The sequence below is a fragment of the Pipra filicauda genome, unplaced genomic scaffold (genome assembly GCF_003945595.2).
Source record: "Pipra filicauda isolate LSUMZ 115617 unplaced genomic scaffold, ASM394559v2 scaffold210_size2929891_pilon, whole genome shotgun sequence".
In the NCBI taxonomy this organism is placed as follows: domain Eukaryota; kingdom Metazoa; phylum Chordata; class Aves; order Passeriformes; family Pipridae; genus Pipra; species Pipra filicauda.
In genome coordinates this window covers 2,694,849-2,719,498 of record NW_024104322.1, presented here as the reverse complement: position 1 = coordinate 2,719,498, position 24,650 = coordinate 2,694,849, and the positions used below count along the sequence as shown (strand labels likewise).

Here is a 24,650-nt window from a genome sequence, read left to right as displayed (position 1 = left end):
ATGAAAGAATGGCAAGACTTCTAAAAAAATTAAATGGGATGAAAGCTGGTATTTTAAAATAAAGTTCCCCCTGAATCTTACCCTTTAACTTTAGTCTCATGAGGGCGTTAACTTTCTTCTTTAAATAGCTGCTATCTGAGTAACTGAACTGCTTAAAAAATATATTAAAAAGTGTATGATACCTTATTGCTTTCCAGAGTTCTTTCATTCCACTTTTTGAGGGAAAAATAAATTAGAATAACATTCACATAAGAATTATTTGAAACTTGAATTTTATTACTAGCTTATATCCATATCTCCTGTAACTCTTTGTTTAATACCTCAAAATATAATATTAATTAGAAGAGTTAACTTTCATAGATCATTTGTTTTAACATTGCATCAAATCAGAATTAGACTAGAATCTGCATAATTTTTGCTGTGTCCTTGGATAGTATATGTTGTTAGAAGAGTTGTGATGCCTCAGGTTTCTGCTGTATTCAGCAATATTGCACAGTGGTATGAGTGTATTCCCTTACTGACTTTTTAGAGATAAAGTAATTTTACAGTTAAGATAAATAAAATATATTTTATTCTACCATATTGTTAACATGATCCCATTTCTACTGGAAATAAAGTCCTCAGTCGAAGTCCTTAAGTTGGCAGTGAATTACACTGATGATTTTGACATCATTCTGATACATATTTTAATTCCACATTAAGAAAATATTTACGATTCCTAAACTCATTATTCCTACATGAATTTTTCAAGTTTTAAAATTTGTTATAACTAAATACCTTGATAGGTAGTTTTACAAATTAGGATATAAATTTATCAATATATTCCCAAGATATTGTATGCAAATATTGTCTACTTTGAAACTAATATAGTAAGGATTATCAACTCCAGTAGTGCAAAACAAAGAATTTTGTCTGTTAGGTGCTGTGTGTGTCATCTAGGTAAAAACAATATAAATAATCCAAGTCTGAACTTTCAAGAATATTTTATTGTCTATCTGTAGGTTGAACAATACCGCAATGTCATTTTCCATGGTCCAGAAGGAAGTTTGCAAGATTATATAGCATATCAGATAGCATCCTGCATGAAGGTATTTACACAAACATATCAGGTAAATTAATCTATAAATCAGAGTTTTCACTATTTCACCAAATCTATAAATTTTCAACACAGCAAAAGCAAGTGGCTGCGGGATGCACATGTGAGATCGTTAAAGTTCAAGTGGATGCTGGTTTCTCCAAGGAGCAGCTTGCAGAACTGTTCATCAGTAGTGGTAAGGTTATTTCAGCAGGACTGATGTTGGTAATTTGTAGGAAATTTTTTAATGGTACAAAGTAAAGAAATACATTAAAACATTTTGCACAGTGGATGGCATGTTTTAATGGAACCCATAGTTTTTCAGGTGCTTGGAGAAAAATCATATGAGTCTAAACTGAGGTAGAACTAAGCATGACAGAGCTTCCAATAGCGAGCTCTGTCAAAAGTTCTTGACATTTAAGTAAAATTAATATTTATTTCTGTCTCATTCATTTTTTCCTTTGTTTGTGAGCCTTTAGAAGTTCATTGCTCTGGTTTGGCTCTCCTGAATCAGAAATAAAGGTCTATTGTTAGCTTATTGAAGCTGTTCTAATGTTTAAAAAAATTTTGTCACCCAAACAGGCAAATGTAAGTGTGCGTGTGTGTGTATTCTGACCCATTACTACAGGACAAAGTAGTAGGATTAACTGTTTTCTCTCAGTGGATGTGAATAACTACATGTAGATCTAAGTCCAGATAGTTGGGTGCTCCATAATAAAATATTCTCAGAGCAGTCAGTAGGCTGTACCTGTGCAAACTGGCAATGAAACTGGTGAGAATGAAAAAAGGACAAAATAACCAAAGATGAATGACAGTGAAAATGGGCAAATGACATATGGAAGCAGAAGAATGGGGACAGGTGGGTCAGTCAGAAGTAGTAAGGAGACTGTAAGAAAAAGGAATAGAATAGTGCTAAAAGTGAAGAGAAAAGTAACATTTTATGTGGAGGACTTTCTTACAAGGCAGGTTGTGCTACCTTTTGCCCATACTCATGCATTTGAACCCTGATTTCTTTTATTTTGCCATAGTATTAACCATCTACTAATATTATAGTATATTGTATATCATATCTAATACATAATATAATATAAAATATATCTTATATAATGTAGGGGTAATATATAATATAATTTATAATACTATGCATACAGTAATAATATAAAAGCCTGAAGAGTGATATGAAGCTTCCTTTTCTTTGGTGCTGTTCAAATTAATTTTGGCTCAAATACAACTTTGCTGTTTGCACACAGTTCTTAAATATGTCACTGCTTTCACCTCTTTGCAGCTTTCTTCTATTTTTTCCTATTTCTGTTTTATAAGTATTTAGGGCTTGAGGGTTTTTGTTGACAAAAATTAGCAATATAGTTTGAATCTAAACTTGGTAGTAAGACCTCATTCTCAGTCAAAAAATTGGACTTTTTTATTTTGGCCCCTTCTACAGCTCTAGGATCCTAATTTTACCTCCAATCAGTATGGTCATTCACATTAAAAGTAACTGAGATAAATGTCAGTACTGCTTGGAGTAACTTTGTGTTTTAGAAGCTGTGATTTTCACATTTCACTTTCCGTTTTGAAAGAGGCTGAGCTTTGGGCATTTGAAATTATACCAATTTCAGTTGTACCAATGCAACACCCCTGGATGCATCTCCATGTGCTACCATCATGCAGCTTTGAGGCAAAGCTTTGCAAGGATCAGCCCCTACCTTTTTGCTTCTCCATATGGGCAGATCAGAAACAAAAAGAGGAATCTGAATCTCATAAGCAAATATTTTATTTGTAGAATTACTAACTTCTTAATAGAAAAAACCTACAATTCAGTGAGACAGAATGCTGTCTTCAGCCTGCTCTGCAGTTGCAGTGTGGTGACTTCTATTCAAGTATGCTTTTATCCTGTAGCTTTCGTTGTCTTTCTAGGTTGCAAGAAACTGAACAATCCCCTCTGACCATGTCTGTGCTCATGAACAAAAGCAGAGCCATCCCATCAGGTCATACAGTGCCATGCAGTGCTCTATTCTGTTTGTTCACATACTTCCTGGTATAACTTTAGTCTGTGGCAATTTTTCTCTAAGGAAATCCTGGTCACAGTTCGGAGGATAGCTTATGCCAGTGATTATTCCCACATGTCATCTTCAGTGCCATCACATTGCTGGGAGAAGAGACCATTTAGTCAGAAATCATCCAGGCTTTGGTGTTTGGCTTGCAGGCAAGAATGTCACTAATAGTGTGGTTTGTTTACTGGCTAGTACCTCTTAGGAAAGCTGCTTCTGTATCGGCAACATACTCTTAATTGTCTGTGCTTGCATTTCAGTGTGGTGCTGCTGGTTGAGTCTCTCATTTTTCTGCCTGCTTCTTGCCCCATTGTTCTGCTACATTTCCTCTCCTAAGAGAACACTCCTCCTCTCTCTAAATGGATCTATCAGACACAGAGGAAGTACCTGTCTTCCCTGCTCTCAAGCTGTATCCTCCTAGTAAAACAGGGCAGTAATAGTCAGGAAACTGCAAATAAAAAGCAGTGGTCAGATACAGTCAGATGCTGTTAGTTTTGCCCTTTTACATGTCAGTTTCCTTAATGACCATTTTTAGTACCACCTTCAAAAAGTTCTGAAACAATGGAAGGCACAATATACTCAAGATGAGTGTTTTGTTTTATAGATATATTACAGAAGTATTCACCTGGGATTTAGTGTTACAGGAACACATGCAAAGGCTGTCTTCTTTAAGCAATAACATATTAAAATCAGGAAAATTGAAAATAGCTAAAATGTGAAAAAAAAAGTATATACCTTATTTTAGTGCCTATTAAGATGCTACTGTTCATGCCTCATACTAGCTCTGATTATTTGAGTGATTCCTAAAGATATTGAAGGAAGTTTTGAAGAGAAAATAGTAGCAAAGAAATAGGCAATCTCATAGAATGATTAAATTTCTTATAAACATGGACTATTCTGAAACCTTTTATCACTATATGGTATTAAGAGTACATGTTAAAAGTTTAAGATGTATTACAGCAAAAGAAAAAATGTTTTCAGAGGTCTTTGCTATCTTTTCTGTTGTATTTATTTTCAGTGTGCTGAAGTCTTTCCTATCTGTGAAGATCTGTGAAGATCCCATTATAGCTATTTCAAGAATTAATTTTAATCATAGATTTCAATTTTTTCTTAATATACAGTATGATGTTCTTTTTATTGTTTGATTTTATGCTTTCAGTTTTGAACATATACAGTCTGTCTGCTTCCGTGAACATGTTAAGAGGAAAAAATTCTTTTAAAAATCCTTTGTTGCATTAGTAACAGTAAAAACTGTACACATAAATAAAATTCAATTTTCCTAAGTAAACATTAATGGGATTTTTATATTTCAGCTTGTCTGATCCCTGTCAAACAGCCTTCTGTAAACAAGACAACCATTGTGATTTTAGAAAATCTGGAGAGAGCTTCTTTGTCTGAATTACTAGGAGATTTTCTGACAGCTCTTGAGAATCGGAGTTCGGAAAATCCTTGCACAATTCAAAGAGGTATTTAAAGTACTTGAGATGGAGAAATGTTTTTACTACAGTACAGTTGTATGACAAACAGGGAACAGGAGAAAAAATGTAATTTGTTCGTTTTTATATTTTATTGTGAACAGTTGTTCTTAACAGATAGCATGTTTTAAAGCTAATTTATGGTGTTTTGTGGGTTTGGGGTTTTTTTTTCCTAACTATGTCACTGCTTCTTGCTTTCATATGAAATCATGTCAAAAGTTTGAGTATTTCAGTAAAGTGGTTTTATGGTTCCTTTTTAGCAAATGGAGTTTCTGGTGCTTTTTACTTTCATGAAAACTGCTTTTTACTGGGGACAATCGCAAAGTGTCATCTTCATGGCTCTGACCTGCTGGTTCAGCAGTATTTCCGTTGGGTTCAGCTTCGGTGGGATGGGGAACCAATGCGTGGCTTGCTTCAAAAGATTTTAAGGAGAAAAGTTATAAACAAGGTAAGGACTTGAATCAGCTTCAGCAGTTTTGCTCATCACCAGGTCTGTGAAATATTTATGATGGTAATGCCATGTAGTGGGTTGACTCTGGCTGGACGCCAGATACCCACTAAAGCTGCTTTTTCACTCCCCTCTGCAACTGGACAGAGGAGAGAAAAAAAACCAGCAAAGGATTCATGAGTTAACAGCTGGGAGAGGTCACTTATTGATTACCTTCACAGTCAAAACAGACTGAAAGTGGGGATATTACTTAGATTTATTACTAACCAGGATCAGAGCAAAAGAGCGAGAAGTAAAATAATCATAAAACCACCTTCCCCCCACACCTACTTCCTTCCTTGTTCTCCCTCCTCTCCCCCAGTGGTGCAGGGGGATGGGGAATGGGGGTTATGGTCAATTGTTGTTTCTGCTGCTGTTCAGGGAGAGGAGTCATTCCTCTCCTCCCGTGGGGTCCCTCCCATGACCTCTCCGGCATGAGTCCATCCCTTGGACAACAGTTCTTCCCAAACTGCTGTCCTGTGGGTCACTCCTCCATGGGGTGCAGTCCTTCATGATGAGCTGTACCGATGGGGTCCCCCATAGGGGCCACAAGTCCTTCCCAGGAAAAACCTGCTCCAGCGTGGGCTTCCCTCTCCACAGGCTGCAGGTCTCCAGCAGGACCCCACTCCATCGTGGGCCTCCCACGGGGTCACAGCCTCCCCTTCATGCATCCACCTGCTCCAGCATGGGCTCCTCCATGGGCTGCAGGTGGGTTTCTGCACCCCGATGGTCCTCCATGGGCTGCAGGGACAGAGCTGCTCCACCATGGGCTGCAGGGGCACAGCTGTTCCACCATGGTCTGCACCACGGGCTGCAGGGGCCTCAGCTCTGGCACCTGGAGCATCTTCTGCCCCTCCTTCTGCATTGACCTTGGTGTCTGCATTATTGTTCACATGTTCTCACTCCGCTCTTTCCTGGCTGGAAATTTTCACCTGTGCAGCAACCTTCTGTTCTTAAATATGTTATCACAGAGGCATTACTGTCACTCCTGATGAGCTCAGCCTTGGCCAGTGGCAAGAAGCCCATCCTGGAGCTGGCTGGCATTGGCTCCACCAGACAGGGGAAGCTTCTAGAAGCTTCTAAGAGAAGTCACCCCTGTAGGCCCCTGCTACCAAAACCTAAGCACAGAAACCCACTACCTGCCAAAAGCTCAACAGGTAACTAAGTTTTTCAGGAAAAGAAACCCATTAATTTCTGGGAAGATACAGGTTGTGTATCTGTAAATTTTGTGATTGGCTTTATAGGAAGCTGTGTGGCCATGGCTACACACTGGCTGCAAATAACGATACTGTAGCTACTTACCTATGCACAGCATGAAACATCCTTCAGTAATTTTTTTCAACTTCTGTCTAAGCATGATAGAATCAGTTCAGCAAGTATAAAATCCCTTTTTAGAAGAATTTATGCTATATATTTAAAGTAAGATAGTGATATGTGTGTTTTGTCTAAGTTTTAAGCAACAGAAATACTTTTCATGATTTTCAAATCAAAAGAGAGGTAAAATATATCATTAAGGAGGTTGTCTTGAGCCAATAGGTCTGTTGAATCTGGAACAAGAGTCCAAAAGAGAATAAAGATGGGAAGACTCTTTTAACATTAACAAATAAATGGAGATAGGAAATTAAAAGTAAGATGTAGGCAAAAGAAGAATTGTGGACTTTTGAAACTTCTTTGGAAAAAATACATTCCAGTGTGATAGCAGCTATTGCAGACAGTCAGGCAGTGTTAGGCATAGGGAGGGGGAGTTTAATCAAAACAGCTGCAAAGGAAAATAATCTTGGCAGCAGAGTTTTGAACAGGCTTAAAAGGGGAGATTGTTCTATGAATAGAAAAAACTGTCAGTAATAAAGAGTACTGTTGTGGGACAACAGACCTACTGTCAGTTCTGAGTGTTCAGCTGGATGTATCTTAGTTATCCTTGTGGATGTCATCTCCTGTACCCTTTGCCACAGTTCTCATCTATAAAAGCTTACTGATTCAAAGAAATCCCGAAGAGGAAGTGTGTAGTAACTGTACATTTCAGCTATGAAAATGAGGAAATTTAGAAACATTCCCAGGCATTCTTTAATCACAAGAAGAGGAATACAAAATACAAAAAAAGAATCATGTGAAATGTATCTATGAAACTCTTAATAGATTACTTTTCTTACATTACATTTTTCAGGTGCATAGTTATTTATCTCTTGAGTCCATACAGGCACGGTAAGCTGGAATCATTGTCAGTGGTTGTCTGGTTGAGAGTATGAATGGTTACCACAATCCTTGCCAAGGATGGGAAGGGTGGCCACTGTTTGTAGGCATGTAATGGGGTCAGTTTTAGCTGATGTCTTGCAGATAGACTGTAATGTTGGAATGAGGTACAGACCAGAGAAAAGTGCAATAAAAGTATGTAGCAGAATTCTTCTCTATCCTCATGAGGAGAAAGGCTGTATTCTCGAGCCTACAGTGGAGAATATCTAGTGATCTAAGCCTCTTCATAAAAAGACAGAAAGACTTTGATCACAGATCATTCAAGATCAGAGAGAAGGACTGTCTTCAGCTGAGCCAAGAAATGCAGCAATGCAGACAATAGCAGAAGCAGGGGTATTCTGGCTTGCTCACAGTCAGACTTATTCTGCTAAACTGCTTTGGCTACAAGAACTTGCAGCATCATGTAACCGATGTCATTTTCAAGCTGTTTTTTAGGCTTAAAAGAACTCCTTATTCTCATAGGTTAGAATTTGACGATGTAATAGGTTTCTACCTCTGACTGAAGTTGAACAGAATTTGGGTAGTAATTTCATTAAGTTTATTTTCTCTCAAGCATATATGCAAATGGTGTCTTTATGGAGAAAAAAACGTGTCTTCCTGTATCTTCCCTAATTAAATATTGAAATGCCCAGTGTGCTGCACATTTTTTTATAATACGTACATGTGCCATATGCAAACTCAAATTCCAGTTGGTATGGGACTTAAAATAGTGGATTCCAAAGTTAAACATAAAAAGATTAGTATGGTATAAAAATCTAAAGGAAAGTAAAAGCACATTTACTGTTTGAACAATGGACTATTTCAAAGATCCTTGCTCTGTGTTCTGATCATTTGTTTGTGCCTTAATATTCATGTTTTCAGGTGAAAAGCTCTTTTCCCCCAAATTGAAACTATTAGGCTATATGGCAACATGTTTTTCTACATTAACTTCACCTGTATACTCTGTTAAGAAGCTCAGGCTTTGGTGCTGTCAGTTACTATCCCTGCTGTGTCTTTTGATGCTTCCTTTAATTTAAACTGTTTCAGAGGATAATGCTAGGATTAGAATGATGGAGACTGTAATTCAGAATCAGAGGAAACAGAAGATTTTTCTGGCATTAAATAATTCGCCCGTAACAAGGGCGAACTAAAAAATTTAAGTCTTAGAAACAGGCATCTTTCCTTCATTGCTACTAAATCTAAAATCAATATAGAAATCCACTGAGCATATATCTGGATCAGACATTGCTGTTCAGTGTGACTGGATGTTCTTTCCTATGCCTTATTTATATCATATGCATTGCATAGGATATGGTATCCTAAATATTTTAGAAAAGCAGTGCTACCAAAATTTGTGTCTCAGTTTCCCACAAGAAAGTAAAGGCATGTCAATTTATTGATAAGGAGATATCTTTTAAAGTGTAGTTGGGCAAATAAGTTTTAATACAGCAAGACTTCAATATACTCCATTAAAAAGATTTGACCAGTTTTTGACTGTTCCTAATTTTTGTAATAGCAATACATGAGTTAAAAACCCCACAAACCTCAGGGTTTCAAGGAAAGCGTTTGCAGCTCTGGTCTTATGTCATGTCAAACATGTTTTCTCTCTGCAGTTCAGAGGCAAAGTACCTCCTCCATGTGATCCTGTGTGCAAGATCACAGACTGGATTCTTGCTGTTTGGCACCAGCTGAACTCTTGCTTATCACGTCTAGGAGCACCTGAAGCACTTATGGGGCCAAAACATTTCTTCTCTTGTCCTGTGGTGCCAGGGCACAGCCAAACAACAGTCAAGTAAGATTTCAGTTTCCTGTTTGAGGCTGTTCAGTGCCAACTAGATACTCACTACAAATGTAATAGTTGTGTTTTCTCCCAAAGTCAGTCTTATTGTGATCTTTCAGTTATTTTCTGACACAGAGGTTACAAGATTCAAGAATTCTGAGACTAACAAGTTGGTAGAGTCTCCTTTTGAAGTTGTATATGAAGAAAGTTTGGAGAATGATTTCTCACTCATTTAAATACCTGGTATAATTTTAAAACATACATACAATTTCACAGATACATTATCTTAGTAAATAAGGCAGATATATACATTTAGTTATACATATGGCTAGATGTCCAGTAACATAAGAAAATATTTAAGAATGAGGAAAATTCTGGCTTTTCTAGCCTGCAATTGCATAAACATCTGCTCACATTCCAACTGCAAATGCTAGCAAATGATACAAGAAATAGTAACAGAATTTTAGATTATATTAATTTCACACTAAGATGTTGTTTGGCTATATTAGAAAGGTAATAAGTCCCTAATTAAGATTCAAACTTATTCAGAATTCAAAGAATAATATTCAATTCTGGATACGTGACATAACTTTTCTCACCGGGCTTCACAGTATTCTCCTGAGTCACCCCACGTCTGTTCCTTCTCTGACCTTTCTCCCTGACCTTTCTTCCAGGGGTCTTTGCTTAACATGTGCAGTGGTTGTCTCATCTCATGTTCTGTCTGCAGATCTTGATACATTTTGCTTATTCACTTTCCTTTTTTAAAAAAAGTACAGATTATCTAATCTTCAGAGTAATTATCAAAGTCTAAATGTGGATATAACATTGACTTGAAATTTTATGGGTGCTGGGAAATAAAAAAAAGAATAAAGTATACCATGCATCTATCTCCCGTCTCCCTCTTGAATCACGTCCTCTGAAATGTTTTGATCATTTATTTATTTACTACACTGGCATTAATAGAGGGCAAAAAAACCCTATTCTTTAGATGACTTAATTATACATGTATTTCTCCTCAGTGTAACTTTGACTGGTTTCACAAATGCTTTATTTTGAGCACAACCCCAAAATGTCTTTTATTGTAGTCATATGTCATCTGACTCCTCATTTTAATGTAGTTTTTGTCCACTAATAAACAATTAAAAAGCACAGCTCCAGTGAACTGGACACTTTTACTTTAGCAGCATGATGGCTAACGGTGTGATCATCCAACTAGCAATAAATAGCTTTTAATTAGCAACTCACTGATTGCTGTTATTTCAATCTAATAAACCACTCCTGTCCTCTTGCCCCTTCTCTCCACTGTGCTATTCTGCTGCTTTTTGCATTTATTAAAGCTTCACTGAGTCAGTCCAATTCACTGAGGCAGTAGACAGCTATCTACAAACAGGGTTTGTTCTGGGCTCAGTGTCAGCATGAGGCAAGAGGAAGAAGCAGCAGCAGGGAAGGGAGTGAGGAGGCGTGACAGGAAATTGTTTCCTGCTGTGTTTCATGTAGCATCACATGTTTTGGTGAGTAAAGTGAATAAATAAGGAAAATTTTAGCTATGTTCTTTTCTTGGTTTTGAATTAAAGGGAATTAAAGTTGATGTTCTAACAGCAACGACTTTCACTTTGCAGAGGCAGGGCTGTTCTATACCTTTCCTAAGTATCAGCTATATTCAAGAATGGGGGATTTATCAAGATGAGTGCAAACTTAAAATTGAATTTAAATACTAGATTTGAATTTTATTCAGGGAGCATGGCATTGCACAGCCCATCAGTTGTTAACTGTTAGATTAGAATGGGCTCAATTAGTTTTCTCTTCGCAGTGTTCATTTCTGATCATTTATACTGGCAATATTGCAAACTGTCAAAAGCTTTCACAGGCAGAAGTTGAGGGAGAGAGTTCCTTATGGCTAAAATAAAAGCACTTGTTTATTTTGGTAGCGTAACTCAGCTAGCAGAAGCAAACTGTAGCTGCATCTAATACTATCTACACCATTATGCAAAGGAAGTTTCAAGCAATATCTCCAATGTGCATTTTACATCATATCTTAACAACTGTGCTAATTGTTTCTCTAAGTAATGTAACTTTATAAAGCTTATAAAAGCACTTTATAGCATGGTTATATACCATAAAAGCTCAATCTTATGCTTCATAACTGACCAAAAATACATCTATCAAATGATTCATGCATTCTAATTTCAAAAAATTAAAAAGAAAAAAAAAAACAACAACAACAACAAAATCATCATAATATTTTGGGTAATAAGATGGCTTCAGTGTATCAATGTATTCAACAAAACGGTCCACTTAAGTAAAACATTTTAGTCTTCACTTTTTCTGAATGGATTTCTGCAAAGCTGAACACAGCATGATAGCCTGTAATTTCTTACAGACCTTTAATACAAACCATCTGACGTAATTGTACCATCTTCCTCCTGTAAGAGGGTATAAGGAAAACCAAAAAAAGCTGGATTTGATCTAAAAAAGATTGTCTCAGTTGTAGATGTGAGCTGAGCCCTAAGTCTGAAATTCCTAACCTTTATCCACAGAGAACTCCAAGTTATAAGAAATAACATTTTTTTCCTAACACAAATATGTCACTTCTGTGCTAAAATATCATAATATTTCTCTCTTAGAAAGCAAAAATCCTAGAAGAACCATGTCCCTTTGAGTCAAATTTTTGTAATCAGACCCAGTCTCTAAAGCAGATAATCTGGAAAATCCAGAGTATCCCGGTAACACAGTTCATCATAGATCAAATAAACAGAAGGAGAGGGAGAGCACGACTGCTGTACAGATAGAAATGTCTTGTAAACTGAACAAGTTTGGAAGTGAAAGAATACTGGAAGGAGGACAGTCATAAGTGAATATCTCCTTTTTCCCATGCTGGCAGCAAATAGGCAAGGAGTGAACACCTGCAAGCATGGAAACTTCTCTGTGCACTTTTTTTTTAATATATATATACATAAGCATGCATCTTTCTGGGACATTCTTTCTTGTAGCCTTGAAGTGGAAAGGATGTTTCACAGTCTATCTGAATGAGGAAAAGCATCAGGTAAATAGTTTGCTAAAGCACCAAAGCAACCTAAAGAAAGTTAGATCAAATAGTTTAATACAAAACAAACAAATAAACTTTACCTTAAATAAAATCAGTCCCTCTCTGAAGTGGGTTGCAATACAAAGTCCAAAATATACATGCTTCTTAAAAATGCAAAGTCTGATACCCAAAGTATAAAATCTTGAGGTTTGAGAATTGTCTCTGAAGTTAAGAGATTGTTTTTGTGCCTACAGGTGGATGTCCAAGTTATGGAATGCTGTGATAGCTCCCAGAGTTCAAGAAGCCATACTGTCCAGAGCCTCTGTGAAAAGAACATCTCTACCAGGACAAGCAATAGCCAAAAAAAGCCCTAGCCAAGGGCAACAGGCTGTTGTTAAAGCTGCTCTCAGTATCTTGCTAAATAAAGCTGTTTTGCATGGCTGTCCTCTACCCAGAACAGGTAACAGTGAACTGTCTGAAAAGCAAGTAGTTGTACACTGCTGAACTGGGGCTTTTAACTGCTTGGTTCCTTTTTTAAAACTTCCACAAAATGTTACTGTAGTTCTGATGGGAAGTGCGGGTTAAAAGTATTTACAGTCATTTAAACTGAGTAGTTGTATAAGGTAGTCCAAGAAGAACCATTTACAACAGGCAATTCTTCTTAACACTGTTCTACGTTTCTTTCAGAGCTAGATAATTATATAGCAGATTTTAAGGGAGGAAATTTTCCTTTGTCCATGGCTTCAAGCTACAAAAACTGTAGTAGGAAAAGAGGTGAGAATGCTTCTTGGAGAAAAGTGAGCACAAGTCCTCGCAAAAAGTCGGGCCATTTGTCCTCCCAGTCATGGAATAAGCAGGAGACAAACGCTGAAGGTAAATAAAGCTTTCTATTTTCAATTCTGGAAGAGGAGGGGTAAGGGGAGATGTTAAGCTGTTAGATTCAAATCAAACATTCTTCCTACATCATAAATTAAAAATTCTCAAATAAATGACACTCATGTTTATGTTCACCAGTAAAAAATTATTTACTTCCCCTCCCCCAAATTATTTCTTTGAGACTTCAAGGTGTCCTAAGTTTGTTTGTTCTAATGCCCTTCCTGTTGTCTGATGATGAGGTAGGCATTGGCTCAGATGGAGGAAAAATAAGCAGTGGTTCCACCTTGTATCACAGGCAATGATGTATCAGTCTCTATCCCAATACCAGATGAGAGAAAGCTTTATTACTTTATCAGTACTCCTTAGATCTGCTCCTGATTTACAGTATACCTACTTCTTTGAGTTTTCTTCAACTTACTTTATAGCTTCTCTACAATAATTACTACTATGTGAATCCAAATAAAATAAATGAATACATTAATCTTTGGATCATGCATCCCTTCTTCAGTCTTATTAGAAAGATTAGAAAAATTTTATTAGAAAAATTTTCACTTAAATTGCAAAAAATAAATGTAAAAAATTCTGTGTAGTCACAGATACTGTGAATTTTTCAGGAAGTTTCCACATCATTTTCAGTATGCAGCTTGATAAAGAGGACTTTATATGACTGGGTCTGTGCACGTGTATAAATGTGAAAGTTTTATTAGTGGCTGACACTTTTGAAAATTCTTTCCACCCTAACATCTTAAGCCAGAACAAGCAGTTTACTACACAGAGATAATGTCTGGATATATGCAGAAGCAACATCATTCTTCCAAAGGACACATATTTCTAGGAGGAAAACTTAATAATAATATAACTGAATACAATATGAAACAGGAAAATTTCTAGGGAACAAAATCAAAGTACTTACTTTGCTTTCAGAAAATGAAGGCTGCTCCTTCACAGGGAAGATTTAGGAAAGGAGAGAAAGAGTCTTACACTCACACACACTTTAGGAACTGTGAGATTCTAGCCTCATATACAAAAGACTGGAATACTTGATGCCTGGTTCAGCCCTTGTTCAGAAAGAAGTCTGCCTTTTCTGAACTGCAACTCTAATGTCCTCATTGCCAGTTCTCTGTTTGAATTGTGAACTTATCTAATCCCACTAAGAGGATTTAAGAAATAATGAACATAACCTGAAGTAGAATGGTTGATGATGTATTTTGTACCTGAAAATGTTCTTGGAATTCAGTTAATATCTGTTAATATAAGTAAAAAAATGGAATGGTCAATAATTTTAGCAGCCTTGCATTTCTGACTCTCAGAATCAAATGCTGTTCCTGTTTCCAAGGAAGGATAAATTGTTTGGTTTTTACCTCCATAAAGCAAACTTAAATGATTTTCCTGTTGACAAGTGATTTCTCTTAGAGAGAACCAGTAAGGGTGGTTGAAACACCTCAAACAGAAACCTCGTGTTCTGTATTTCACAAAAGCTTGGGCAACTCATGCCCTATTTGCCGTTTTAGCAGTTCCTAATGCTACTCTGAACAGTTTCAAGGGAGGTATTCTGATCTTTGACAGACTGTATTGACATAATTAGCTAGTAAATGGGAACGCATTTTCCCTGTTTATCACAGATTTTAGAATGAAGAAATCAACGCACATGGTAACACACTAAGAAGTCAATCTCTCTTTTATGCAGGTATAAAATCTAAGACTGTGTTGCAACCAAACTGTAAGAAAAGAGCTTCTCCCACCACAAAGTGAGTTTTAATTTCTGGTACTTGTGACACTTAAGAAAAAATAATGATAGCATTGTGTTGTAAAGCAGCACATTATAATGAATAGATGGATAGTTTGTATTCGGTAATGTTTTGGTCCCGTGTCTGCAGAAAAGAATTATTTTTAATTTTAATTTCTGAGAGGAAAATTTATTGTACTTTGATATAATTTTAGAATCCATTTCTGTGATTCAAACCTTGCAGCAGTACATGTCTTCTTATGTAACAGAATAGTCTAAGACTTAAGAATATTATGCAACGCTTACTCTGCCTTGAAAATTGACCTTATGCTTTTCTCAACTAGCATTATATTTTTAAAACTCCTCTGGCTATTTCAGCTTGCTGAATAGCAATTCAAGATGGTACAGTACATGTTCTTTAGTCTAAATGATACAGAGTTTCTCTGAGAAAGTGCACAAATTAGCCAGAGGGAACTGCATTTGAGACTACTTCAATCTGAAATCTCAGTTCTACCTTATTCACAGGCACAGAGAAAATAGAATATTTATACTTCCAGTATGCCAGAAGTTTTTTTAACTGTTTGGAATTCATTCTGAAAAGGAGAGTGGAATAAAATTGATTGCTCCATCTTAAAAAGAGGGGAGTCTTTGAAGCTATTAGGTAGAAGAATCCTTTGTTAGAATTTCAAAATGGGGAGAATAACTTCTATAGAAAGATCTATTATGAGATAACTATTGACAGTTATTACTGACTGTTAATTAGATGTTGGTTTTTGTTTGTTTGTGGTAGTAAAGGTCATTTGGAAAGAAATTACTATTTTTCAGGTATTGATATTTTTAAATTCTATATCGTAGCTTAATTTACATGTTCTCTCCATTTTTTTATTTGGGTTTTTTAACCAGATCTTCAGGGAAGGATCATCTGAGAACATTACATCTGGAGCAAAGGCTGTCTGTTGGGTCTGATGATGAAGTAGATCTTGTGCAGGAACTTCAGAGTATGTGTTCCAGCAAATCTGAGCCTGATATAAGCAAGGTAAATGCAAAGCTTTTAAATAATTTACTACATTACCATATTCAGTCATTTGTTACATGTTTAAAATGAATTTTTAATTTACAAACCCTGCTTGAACTGAAGAAAATTACTAAATTATTTGGGAATAAGCCACAGTCAACTAATAAATTATACATTTGAGGGTAAGTGTTCTGGTTTAACATACACTATTTTAAATTACACCTTCACCAATTTTTGCAGTGAAGGCTGAAATTTACAAGTTCATAGAATCATAGAATATGCTGAGTTGGAAGAGACGCACATGGATCGCTGAGTTCAGCTCCTGGCCCTGCACAGAATCACACCATGTGCCTGACAGCCTTGTCCAAACACTGCTTGAACTCTGGCAGGCTTGGTGCTGTGACCAGTTTCCTGACAAAAGGAAAGTGGTCTTTGCAGTACTGTTCCCTGAGTTATGTTTCATGCTATCATTGGTTCCACTGGGAAACTGTTTTGTAGTCTTAAAGACACAGAAAACTTTCCCTAATATGTATTGAACATTTGGTTTGTTTAATGTAATCCTATCGGCCATCACAGAACTGGCTCAGAGCTCCTGTGCTGTATAGGCAAAATGCAGTTTGCTGCCCCAAGCAAGAGAGAATGGATTGGCCTAATTCTTTTTCTTTAACAGTGGCAGAAGAGGGTGAAGGATGCTTGCAGGGCTCATAGATCTGGGCTAAGTTCTACACTGGAATGGGCTATGGGTGGTTATGGGAGGCCTGTTGAAGAGAAGAATCTCTCATTTTTCCTTCTACATCAATAGCTGAAGCTATTTATTCTTTTCCATCTTTCCTCCTAGCACAGCTGAAGTAGATGGCTGTGACAGCAGGCTGTGTTCACACCAGAGCAGCTGTTGTAAATCTTTTAAACACAGATAGAGTCAGTCTTAAGCTACTGTCCAGTTAGGCTGTGCATGACGTCTTCTAGGATTTTCCTGAACAGGAGATCCATTAGTTTTGCTTTGTTAAGTATTCTGTTTATTCTTAGAAGACAATCAAGTTTTTATTAAAAAAAAGAAATATTGTGTTTGGGAAGATTTTTCAACCTATTTAATGAAACTCTTTATTATGGTGTTTTGTTTTGAGTTGTTTTTCTTAAAGTATTTACGGTAGTTGTATGAGTCACATGCACCAAGCTGGCAAGCTAATCACTAGTCAGCAGGGATTTACCGTAGCTATCCTTGAAAGAATGGGATGTGCTTAAAGAAATGGTAACCAACTTAAAGTTGTGTTTAATAACATGTAAAGTGTAATTGCTTGTTGATGACAATTCAAGGAAATATGGGTTAGATAAGGAAGGAGATAGATGTCATGTCTTTTGTTCGGTTTCCTCACCATGGGTGGAACCATCTGTGGCTGGAATTTCTGTTAATTCTCCAGCTGCCTAGTAGAGCCTTGCAGAAGTAAGGGTGCTATTGCATGTTTTCTTTGTGTGATATTATTTCAGGCTGCCATCAGGATAAGTACTCTTGCTCATTAACTTACCCTTACACTCAAATATGATCCTGCTGTCTCCATTAGGTTGGGATTGAGTACTTTTGCAGTTGCAGAGTGGAATCAGATCAGCTTGCCCCAGGATACAATACTTAGTTTTAAGTGATGACGCAAGGTTGAGCAGGCTCTATCTGTTATTTCCCAGTCACAAGGCTTGATAGAAAATAGTAGGGAAGAAACATGGCAGGAGGAAGAGAAAAAGATCATGCCTTTCTCTAGTGTTCCTGAGGGCTGGATAAAATTTAATGGGAAACTGCCCTTAAGCTCCACTGAATAGTAATTACTCTGAAAACGTATGTTTAATCTTCCTCTGACAATAGTCAATTTGAAATCTCTATCTCCCACCTACAAATGCACTCAAAAGTAAAGGAGAGGTATTTTAATTGTTCTTTGGATATTTATGCATTGCATTGCACAGAAACCATGAAAATAAAATCAAGCCTCCAAAATTTGTCGAATTGAAACATAACCTCTATGAATAACCATTTTCTTATCTTTGTTTAGATTGCAGATTCTAAGGATGAGTTATTGATGTTCAGTAACTCTCAAAACATTCCTGTATTTTCACTAAGTGGTACTAACCCAAGTAAAACAACAGCACAAAAGGTAGGTGAAATGAGTTTTGCAGCAGAATAGGGAAGATGTCTTGAGTTTCTCCAAAATGTGAATTCCTGATTGGATCCTAAGAATTAGTGCTCTGTTTATTACAAGAACAAACTGTCATGATTCTTAGGAAACTTGCTAGACATACTATGCCAAGTTTCTTCCATGTGTCTTAATAGCAGCTAAAGATTTATTAAAATAATGGATGTATTTACTTCAGGTTTTATGTTTATGTAAAGCCCTAAGCCAAGTATTGTTGAGATTACATTGACATTATAAGTTATTTGCATCAGATATGAAGAGAAATAAAAAAAGGGTTTATTATTTCCCTTCAATTAATGTAATTCAGTAAGTTTGTAAAGGGAAAAACTTCTAAAATTCTTGATGTAAAATTGCTGGCTCCTCTGTTGTCAAACGTCTCCGGGGCAGAAATATTGAGAAGACATGATGTTGCCAAAGTGTTTGAAGAACAGCATTTTTTTAAGGCTATTCAGTTCTTTTTTTTTACCTAGCTACTTGTTAAAACATACAGTTGTCTTGCCATATTATTTATGTAAACAAACTTCAGTAACTTCAGAGTAGCTTCAGAGTGGGAAGATAAGCTAATTCTGCTGGAAGATATAATAAGTCCACTATCATTGTCTTTTCAGAAATTTATATTATTGTTTGTGGGTGCTAACATCCCTACTAAATATGAAGATGAAATTATATCCTGCTCAGTTTTCATTCCTTGGGTAATAAAGCAAAAATTACGCTTTCTCTGTTGTTAAACTTCTTCTCCTTATCTTTTTTGCTCCTTGTGATTTTGAACATCAAGAGAGCTTCTAAGCTCAATTTACCTTAGCCAGGGCAGAATCTGTGGTCTGTGTTCCCTTACCAGGCCCTCTGTGTTCCCTTGGTATGGGTCTTCTAGTGGCCAGTCGCAATGCTTAATCTGACTGTGATAAATTGTTTTCTAGAGACACTATTTTCTGCAGGTACAATGAAATAGCCCTGAAAATAGCTTAATTCACACACCTTAGCATTAAAAACACTTAAGCTGGATGAGTTACCACTTACAATTCTATTTGTCCATATCCAAATATTCAAAATGTTAGAATACTTTCTGTAATTTTAGTGAAATCCAGAGAAGTCTCCATTAACAGAAATAATATTAAGCTTGCAGATCCACATGTAGGTATATTGCTTTTGAATATTTCACTAAACATATAACTTTCAGGCATTCCAAATCACATAGTAGTGATGCCTGGATAATTTGGCAGGTCAGCTGACCTACCTGTTCCTACTCTAAATTTGTCCTAGTGATTTTTTTTATCTTTTTAAAATTCCTGCTAACAATGGAAGGCATAACTCCATTGATCTGCACATAGACAAGCTTAGCTACTTGGGAGATTTTTTAAGAACTTGGTCAAAAGATTTCATAAAGATTTTTTAAAAAATTATCTTTGTGGGGAAATGTTGGCCAAAATGAAAGAAACACAACCCAACCTTCTGCTGTAGGGGAAAGAGATCTAATAGAATGACTAGCTTTGTTGCTAGATTTAGTGATTACATCAAAAATTTAGAAGAGCACTCTCTCCTTTGGAAGCAGAAGTCAAACTTTTAAGGGCAATTGTAGTGATGATGAACTGATGCAGCTGCCAGAACTGGTGAAAGGAAGAAGGGTTTGAGATCAGAAAAGCATCCTTTTCTGAAAATGAAGAGAATCCTGTAGGTAACAAAAGCAGCACTGCATGAACAGAGGACAAATTACTTAAAAGCACAAAACACCCATAATTAATTATTTGTTTTAATTGGCTGGAAGAAAAACTGCTTTCAAGTATGTGAAGGAGAAAGACAAAACTGATGAGAGATGCAAAATCTTTGATCCAGGATGCAAACAAATTGATGGACTCAAGGATTAATAAGGATCAGACCCATGAATGAATAGTGTTTTCATGTCCCCAGTCTTTATGTGAAAAGTAATAGCTGATGGTGAAAATGAACTTTTTAATATTGCTGCCCAGAGGGGGATCTGGATCCAGCTGATGCTAACAGATAAGGTCCTATTTCTCCTTTTTCTCATGAAAGATCCATATAATTTAGGCCTAACTAACTTCTTTCTCCTTGCCTGTAGAGGAAACAAAGAGTGAAAGCATACCTAACTTTGGCATTTCAGATATCTAGATTTGGGAAGGGTGAATATGGTCCAGATTTAAAGAATGGAACTTCTTAGCATAAGTAATTTGAGACACTAAAATCTAATTTTAAGAAAACAATCTGTAAGATTATGGATTCCAATCTATAAGATTATTATTACAATCCATAAGATAATGTAACTAGCATTTCAAGTTCCATTCTTGAAGTATTTTTTTTCATGTTGTTATTCATGGCCTTGATGGTACAAAAAAAATATTAACATCTCTATTCAAGCTGTAAACCTGATTTTTTTTGCTTGTAACTATAAATTTCCATTTTTCCCTTTAGCTGTGGCTGCAGCTGTCATTTTTCGACAGTAATGAAAGAAAGAACTTTTTTTTTTTTTTTTGGATACCCCTGAAATTGAGACATCTGAGAATCAAATTTAAGGCTTTGGTAATGCAAAACCCCTATTGCCTTATTTTGGTATTCTAGGATGTTGATGATGTTGCCTTTCAGTCAAAGAAGGAAAAACAGCTATGGTTTGGTCACCAAATAGTAAGAAGCTCTCATCTTAAAATGCAAAAGATTGTAAATAACAAGGGTTCCATGGGGATGGTTTAGTGGGTTGGTTGGTGCTTTTTCAGGTGTAGTGGTTTGACGGGTCAAACAGTGATACTTATTTATACAGAAAATGTTTTTTTCTTTATTCCTAGGATGGAATGCGTCCTCTCAGCAGCAGTCGAACTGTGGAAAGCAGCAACAGTAAATCAAAGACAGAGTTGGGTGTTTCAAGAGTTAAATCTTTTCTTCCTGTTCCTAGAAGTAAAGCCACCCAGCCTTCTCAGAATACTAAAAAAAGCAGCAGCAGTAATACAAGGCAAATAGAGGCAGATAATAACATAAAAAGAGAGAATTGGAATTTGCACAAAAAGAACAAATAGAAAAATCCAATAAATAAACCTGCCTATCTTACAATTTTCTGTGTTCATATAATCTCTATTGCAAAGAACCAAGTACTCAAATATGTAAATATTTTTTAAAAACAAACTGTTTCCCTGTCATGTAAAGTTTGTACAGGACCACAGTTTTATTTCTATGTACATAGCTGGAAATTATATTGATTTAAACTTAAGAAATGGGCATTTTGCCACCTCTATAGATGGTTGGTTTTTTTCTTCTTTTATTACAAAAATTACTCACTTAAATGATAATATTCAGGGGTACCTACCACAGGATTCTGTTTGTGTATATACTGTACATAAATATATTCTATTAAGTTCACATGTTAAACTGCATTCAGATGAGTTGCACAATATGTACAACAATGGCTTAAAGCTATTGTTCGTGAGTTTAAAAGACGTTTTTATCTTTGCTTAATGAAAAATTAACGGAATGTGGCAATAACAAAATGATTGGAGATGCAGATCAATTGCTTTCAGCTACAAGCCATATTAAATACTTTGATTTCCCCATCATCTGCCTGCTGAATTGTGATTTTGTTTTTCCCAAGCTTCTCTTCATCTAAAATGTCATGGATTTCCTTTACAACTTTTATCTTTTAAAAAATGAAAGAGATTGAGAAATTAAAATGCAACAAAAGTTATTTTTCCTCAGACTCTTATTCTTTGATAGAATTGAAGAAAATATGATCATTTATTAATTTAGGTTTTTTTGTATACTGTAAAAACTTTTATATACTTCATTAGTGTTTTAAAAGCATCTGAGAAATAACAGTGTTTTACAGAAACAGATTTTACTGAAAAGGAATTTGAGCAAAAGCTTAACTACAGTATTATCCAAGATAATGTAGCAGCAATGAGTTACTATGTAATTATCAATTTCTATTGTGGGTTTACGATGTAATTGCTGTGAAATGATTCTTAAGTTGCAGTTAAAATTAACTCTTTGTCCTTTTTCCTCAACTGCTGAGGTGTAGATCATGTTCCCATGAGGGAGGGTTTCTACACAGGGTGCATTTCCCCAGCCTCTCTCTATGGTAGCTGCAGTTACATCCTTGTGATTTGTAGTAACGTGGAAATGCGTGGTCGAGATACCTCACCTGTCAGGCAGGGGAAAGTGCAGAGTTTTCTTGAAATCAGACTTACACGCCTTCTGCTGGCCTACTGGGAGATGGTTTGGAGGGCTTGGACAGTGACGTGGTCATGCCTCTTTATTTCCAAAGGAGCATTTTTCTCAAATTAAGCCTGAAGGAGGAAAGGATTACCTGTTTCCTAATGCTTCACCTTTGTATGTAAAACAGCCATCCCAGACTCATGTCAATAAAAGTTTTGTATGGCATATTGTCTTTCTGTCTCCTAGTATGTATGTGTTAGCTCTGTAGATATCAAATACTGGAAGCTTATTTCTGTAATCATTTCCTGCACAATATATTTAGAAAGTAACTTGTTTTATTAAGACTTCCATTTGCTGTGTGATAGTAATAGTAACTGAATACAGACCATTTCTCTAGAGGTTGATTTTTAATTTTATTTTTTTTACTAATTTTTGTGCTGAAAAGTGGAATACTGCTTTTGCAGGTAGTTCTTAGCAGAATGAGTCAGCTACGAAGTGCTGCAGGTCAGAGCAGTGGGTCTCATCAGGTAGGATCCCTTATGTTCCGAAGGGGTGAGCAGTGGTGTGATAGCTTGTGTCAGAAGCTCAGGCATGGATTTCATGGTAAGAAGGAACACAAATGGAAAATGCTTCAACATCAGGATTTGTAATAAGAATAAATTTTTTTTTTTTTTAAAGAGCTATAAGAAAATTAAAATCCTGATGTGCTTCTAAGCTAGGTTTGTTCTGCATTGAAAATACACCTTGGAAATGTCAGACTTCGTTTAGATCAAGAGTTAGCAGTGTGCTTCTGTGTGGGAAGACCTTGGCCACAGTGTCCTAAAGCATGTTTTGAGACATATTTTAAAACTATATATTGTCTGTGAGAATCAAAAGTCATCAGTGCTGTACTGTGAGTGAAAATCTGCAGAGGACAGAGTAATTTTGACCATCTGTTCATGGTATGAAAGTTAGGTCTCTTGCTAAATTTAGCATTGCCTTTCGATGCCCTCATTATCCTTCCTTTTTAGCTTGATGTCCTAAACTCTCTCCATCTACATTTTTTACCTGACTTCTGTCTACGTCATTTTGTTTGTCTGCCTGTCAGTTCAACACAGTCTGTGATCTCCGTACAGCTTTAATCACACAGTATTTTGCAGATCTCCTAATTGAATCTTCTCTTCTGCAGTAACTGCTAAGCTCTCTTATTAGGCCACAGCAGTTCCTGCCCTCAGATGGTGAAGACCACATAACCATAACACAGTGTGCTTGTGGACATACTGACTTCTCTGCTGGCTTATCACTTGGCTTGTGATAGATTGTGCAGAAGCAAGGCCAGGCTCTATTTATAAGCTCAGGGTTTTACTGTGTCTTCAGGTTTTTCCTGTGATGCTACAAACAGCACTCTTCACATGTGACTTGTAATACCAGCTACTCTCATTTTGGGTTAGTAATGGGCAAAATCCTTTCTCCTCTTTCCTTCCTGTGTCTTAAGGAGAGAGGATTGAAGTGTGCTATCTCTGGTGGACCATACTGCTCCATGCTGCATCCTGCTCCCAGCTATTACCCCTTTCCATATCTTTAAAAGAGGTAAGTGAAGAGAGGGATACCCTGTCTACATGGAGGAGTATCTCAGAAAGTACAGGGAAGCTTCTAAGGTTGAATCCATCCCACAGGCCACTGAGTCAGTGAAAAACTTTTAATTTAGGCCCCATCTGACTACACTACACTCCTTATACATGGCTCAATGTCTTCAACCAGAGGAATATGAAAGATCCTTCTCATCTGCCAATGACCTTGGTAAGTACTAAACATTCCAGCTCTCCACTTCAAGCCGGTCCTGAAAATAAAAGCTTTCAGCATCTCTCCTATGGTTCTTATTTCTTGATGAAGAATGTGGAATAAGTTCCTTAAAAGAATGTCTGAGTCCATCAGACAATATTTACTTAGGTTATTGGGTTGCTGAGTATGAACTCCAAAATTAAAAGCGTGAATAAAGCTGCTCCATTGTTCAACAAAGGCGAAAACATCGATTAGCAACAGCAAGATCAGCAGGCCTAAATTTCTGTGTTGCGTCTCTTCCCATAATACAGCTCAAGTGATTTACAAAACACATCAGTGTAAAACTGGAGAAGAAAAACAGCCTCTGCAGGTGGAAATGCCTGGGAAAAGGATGAGGGACCACTTTCTTGGTGCTAACTCTGGCTAAAGTGATATTTATTATGGTCGAACCATAATTAAGAGACATTACAAAGTAGGCTGTTTTTCAGAAACTTAAGTCAGAGAAACTGTTGAAGGCAGCACAAGGTGTGTTTGTACTGGGCTGTAGCATCACTCAAAAACCTCCGGTTGTGTTTTGTAAGGGTTGTATTTTGAGGTTGAAGTAAGCATGAATAAACTTAGTAGAAATATTGTTTATCCTAGGAACAGGGAATTGGTTTAGGAGAACATGAGGGTTTGTAAAGGAAATGTGTTACTGTATTGCATTGCACATTACTTAACTTGCAATATTTTTTAGGCAGCAACTAATGGTCCATTAATGAACAATTGCACATCAGTTTTAAAGTGCTTTTTTTTCCCAAATGTTTAATCACAGCCAAGTAATG

The 24,650-nt window shown here is 36.5% G+C and overlaps 1 protein-coding gene across 1 annotated transcript in view; it reads left to right on the top strand.

Moving 5' to 3' along the window:
• CTTNBP2 (cortactin binding protein 2) overlaps positions 1–22,296 on the top strand; it is an 81,063-nt gene extending 58,767 nt beyond the window's left edge. The window contains 12 exon segments of the mRNA XM_027731057.2: positions 1,002–1,088; positions 1,172–1,271; positions 4,437–4,589; positions 4,859–5,046; positions 8,928–9,106; positions 12,374–12,579; positions 12,807–12,992; positions 14,683–14,743; positions 15,625–15,757; positions 17,773–17,874; positions 20,706–20,916; positions 20,919–22,296. Of these exon segments, the coding sequence (XP_027586858.2) occupies positions 1,002–1,088; positions 1,172–1,271; positions 4,437–4,589; positions 4,859–5,046; positions 8,928–9,106; positions 12,374–12,579; positions 12,807–12,992; positions 14,683–14,743; positions 15,625–15,757; positions 17,773–17,874; positions 20,706–20,916; positions 20,919–20,950 (1,638 nt within the window). The 3' untranslated portion in view covers positions 20,951–22,296.
• Positions 22,297–24,650: the final 2,354 nt, after the last annotated feature.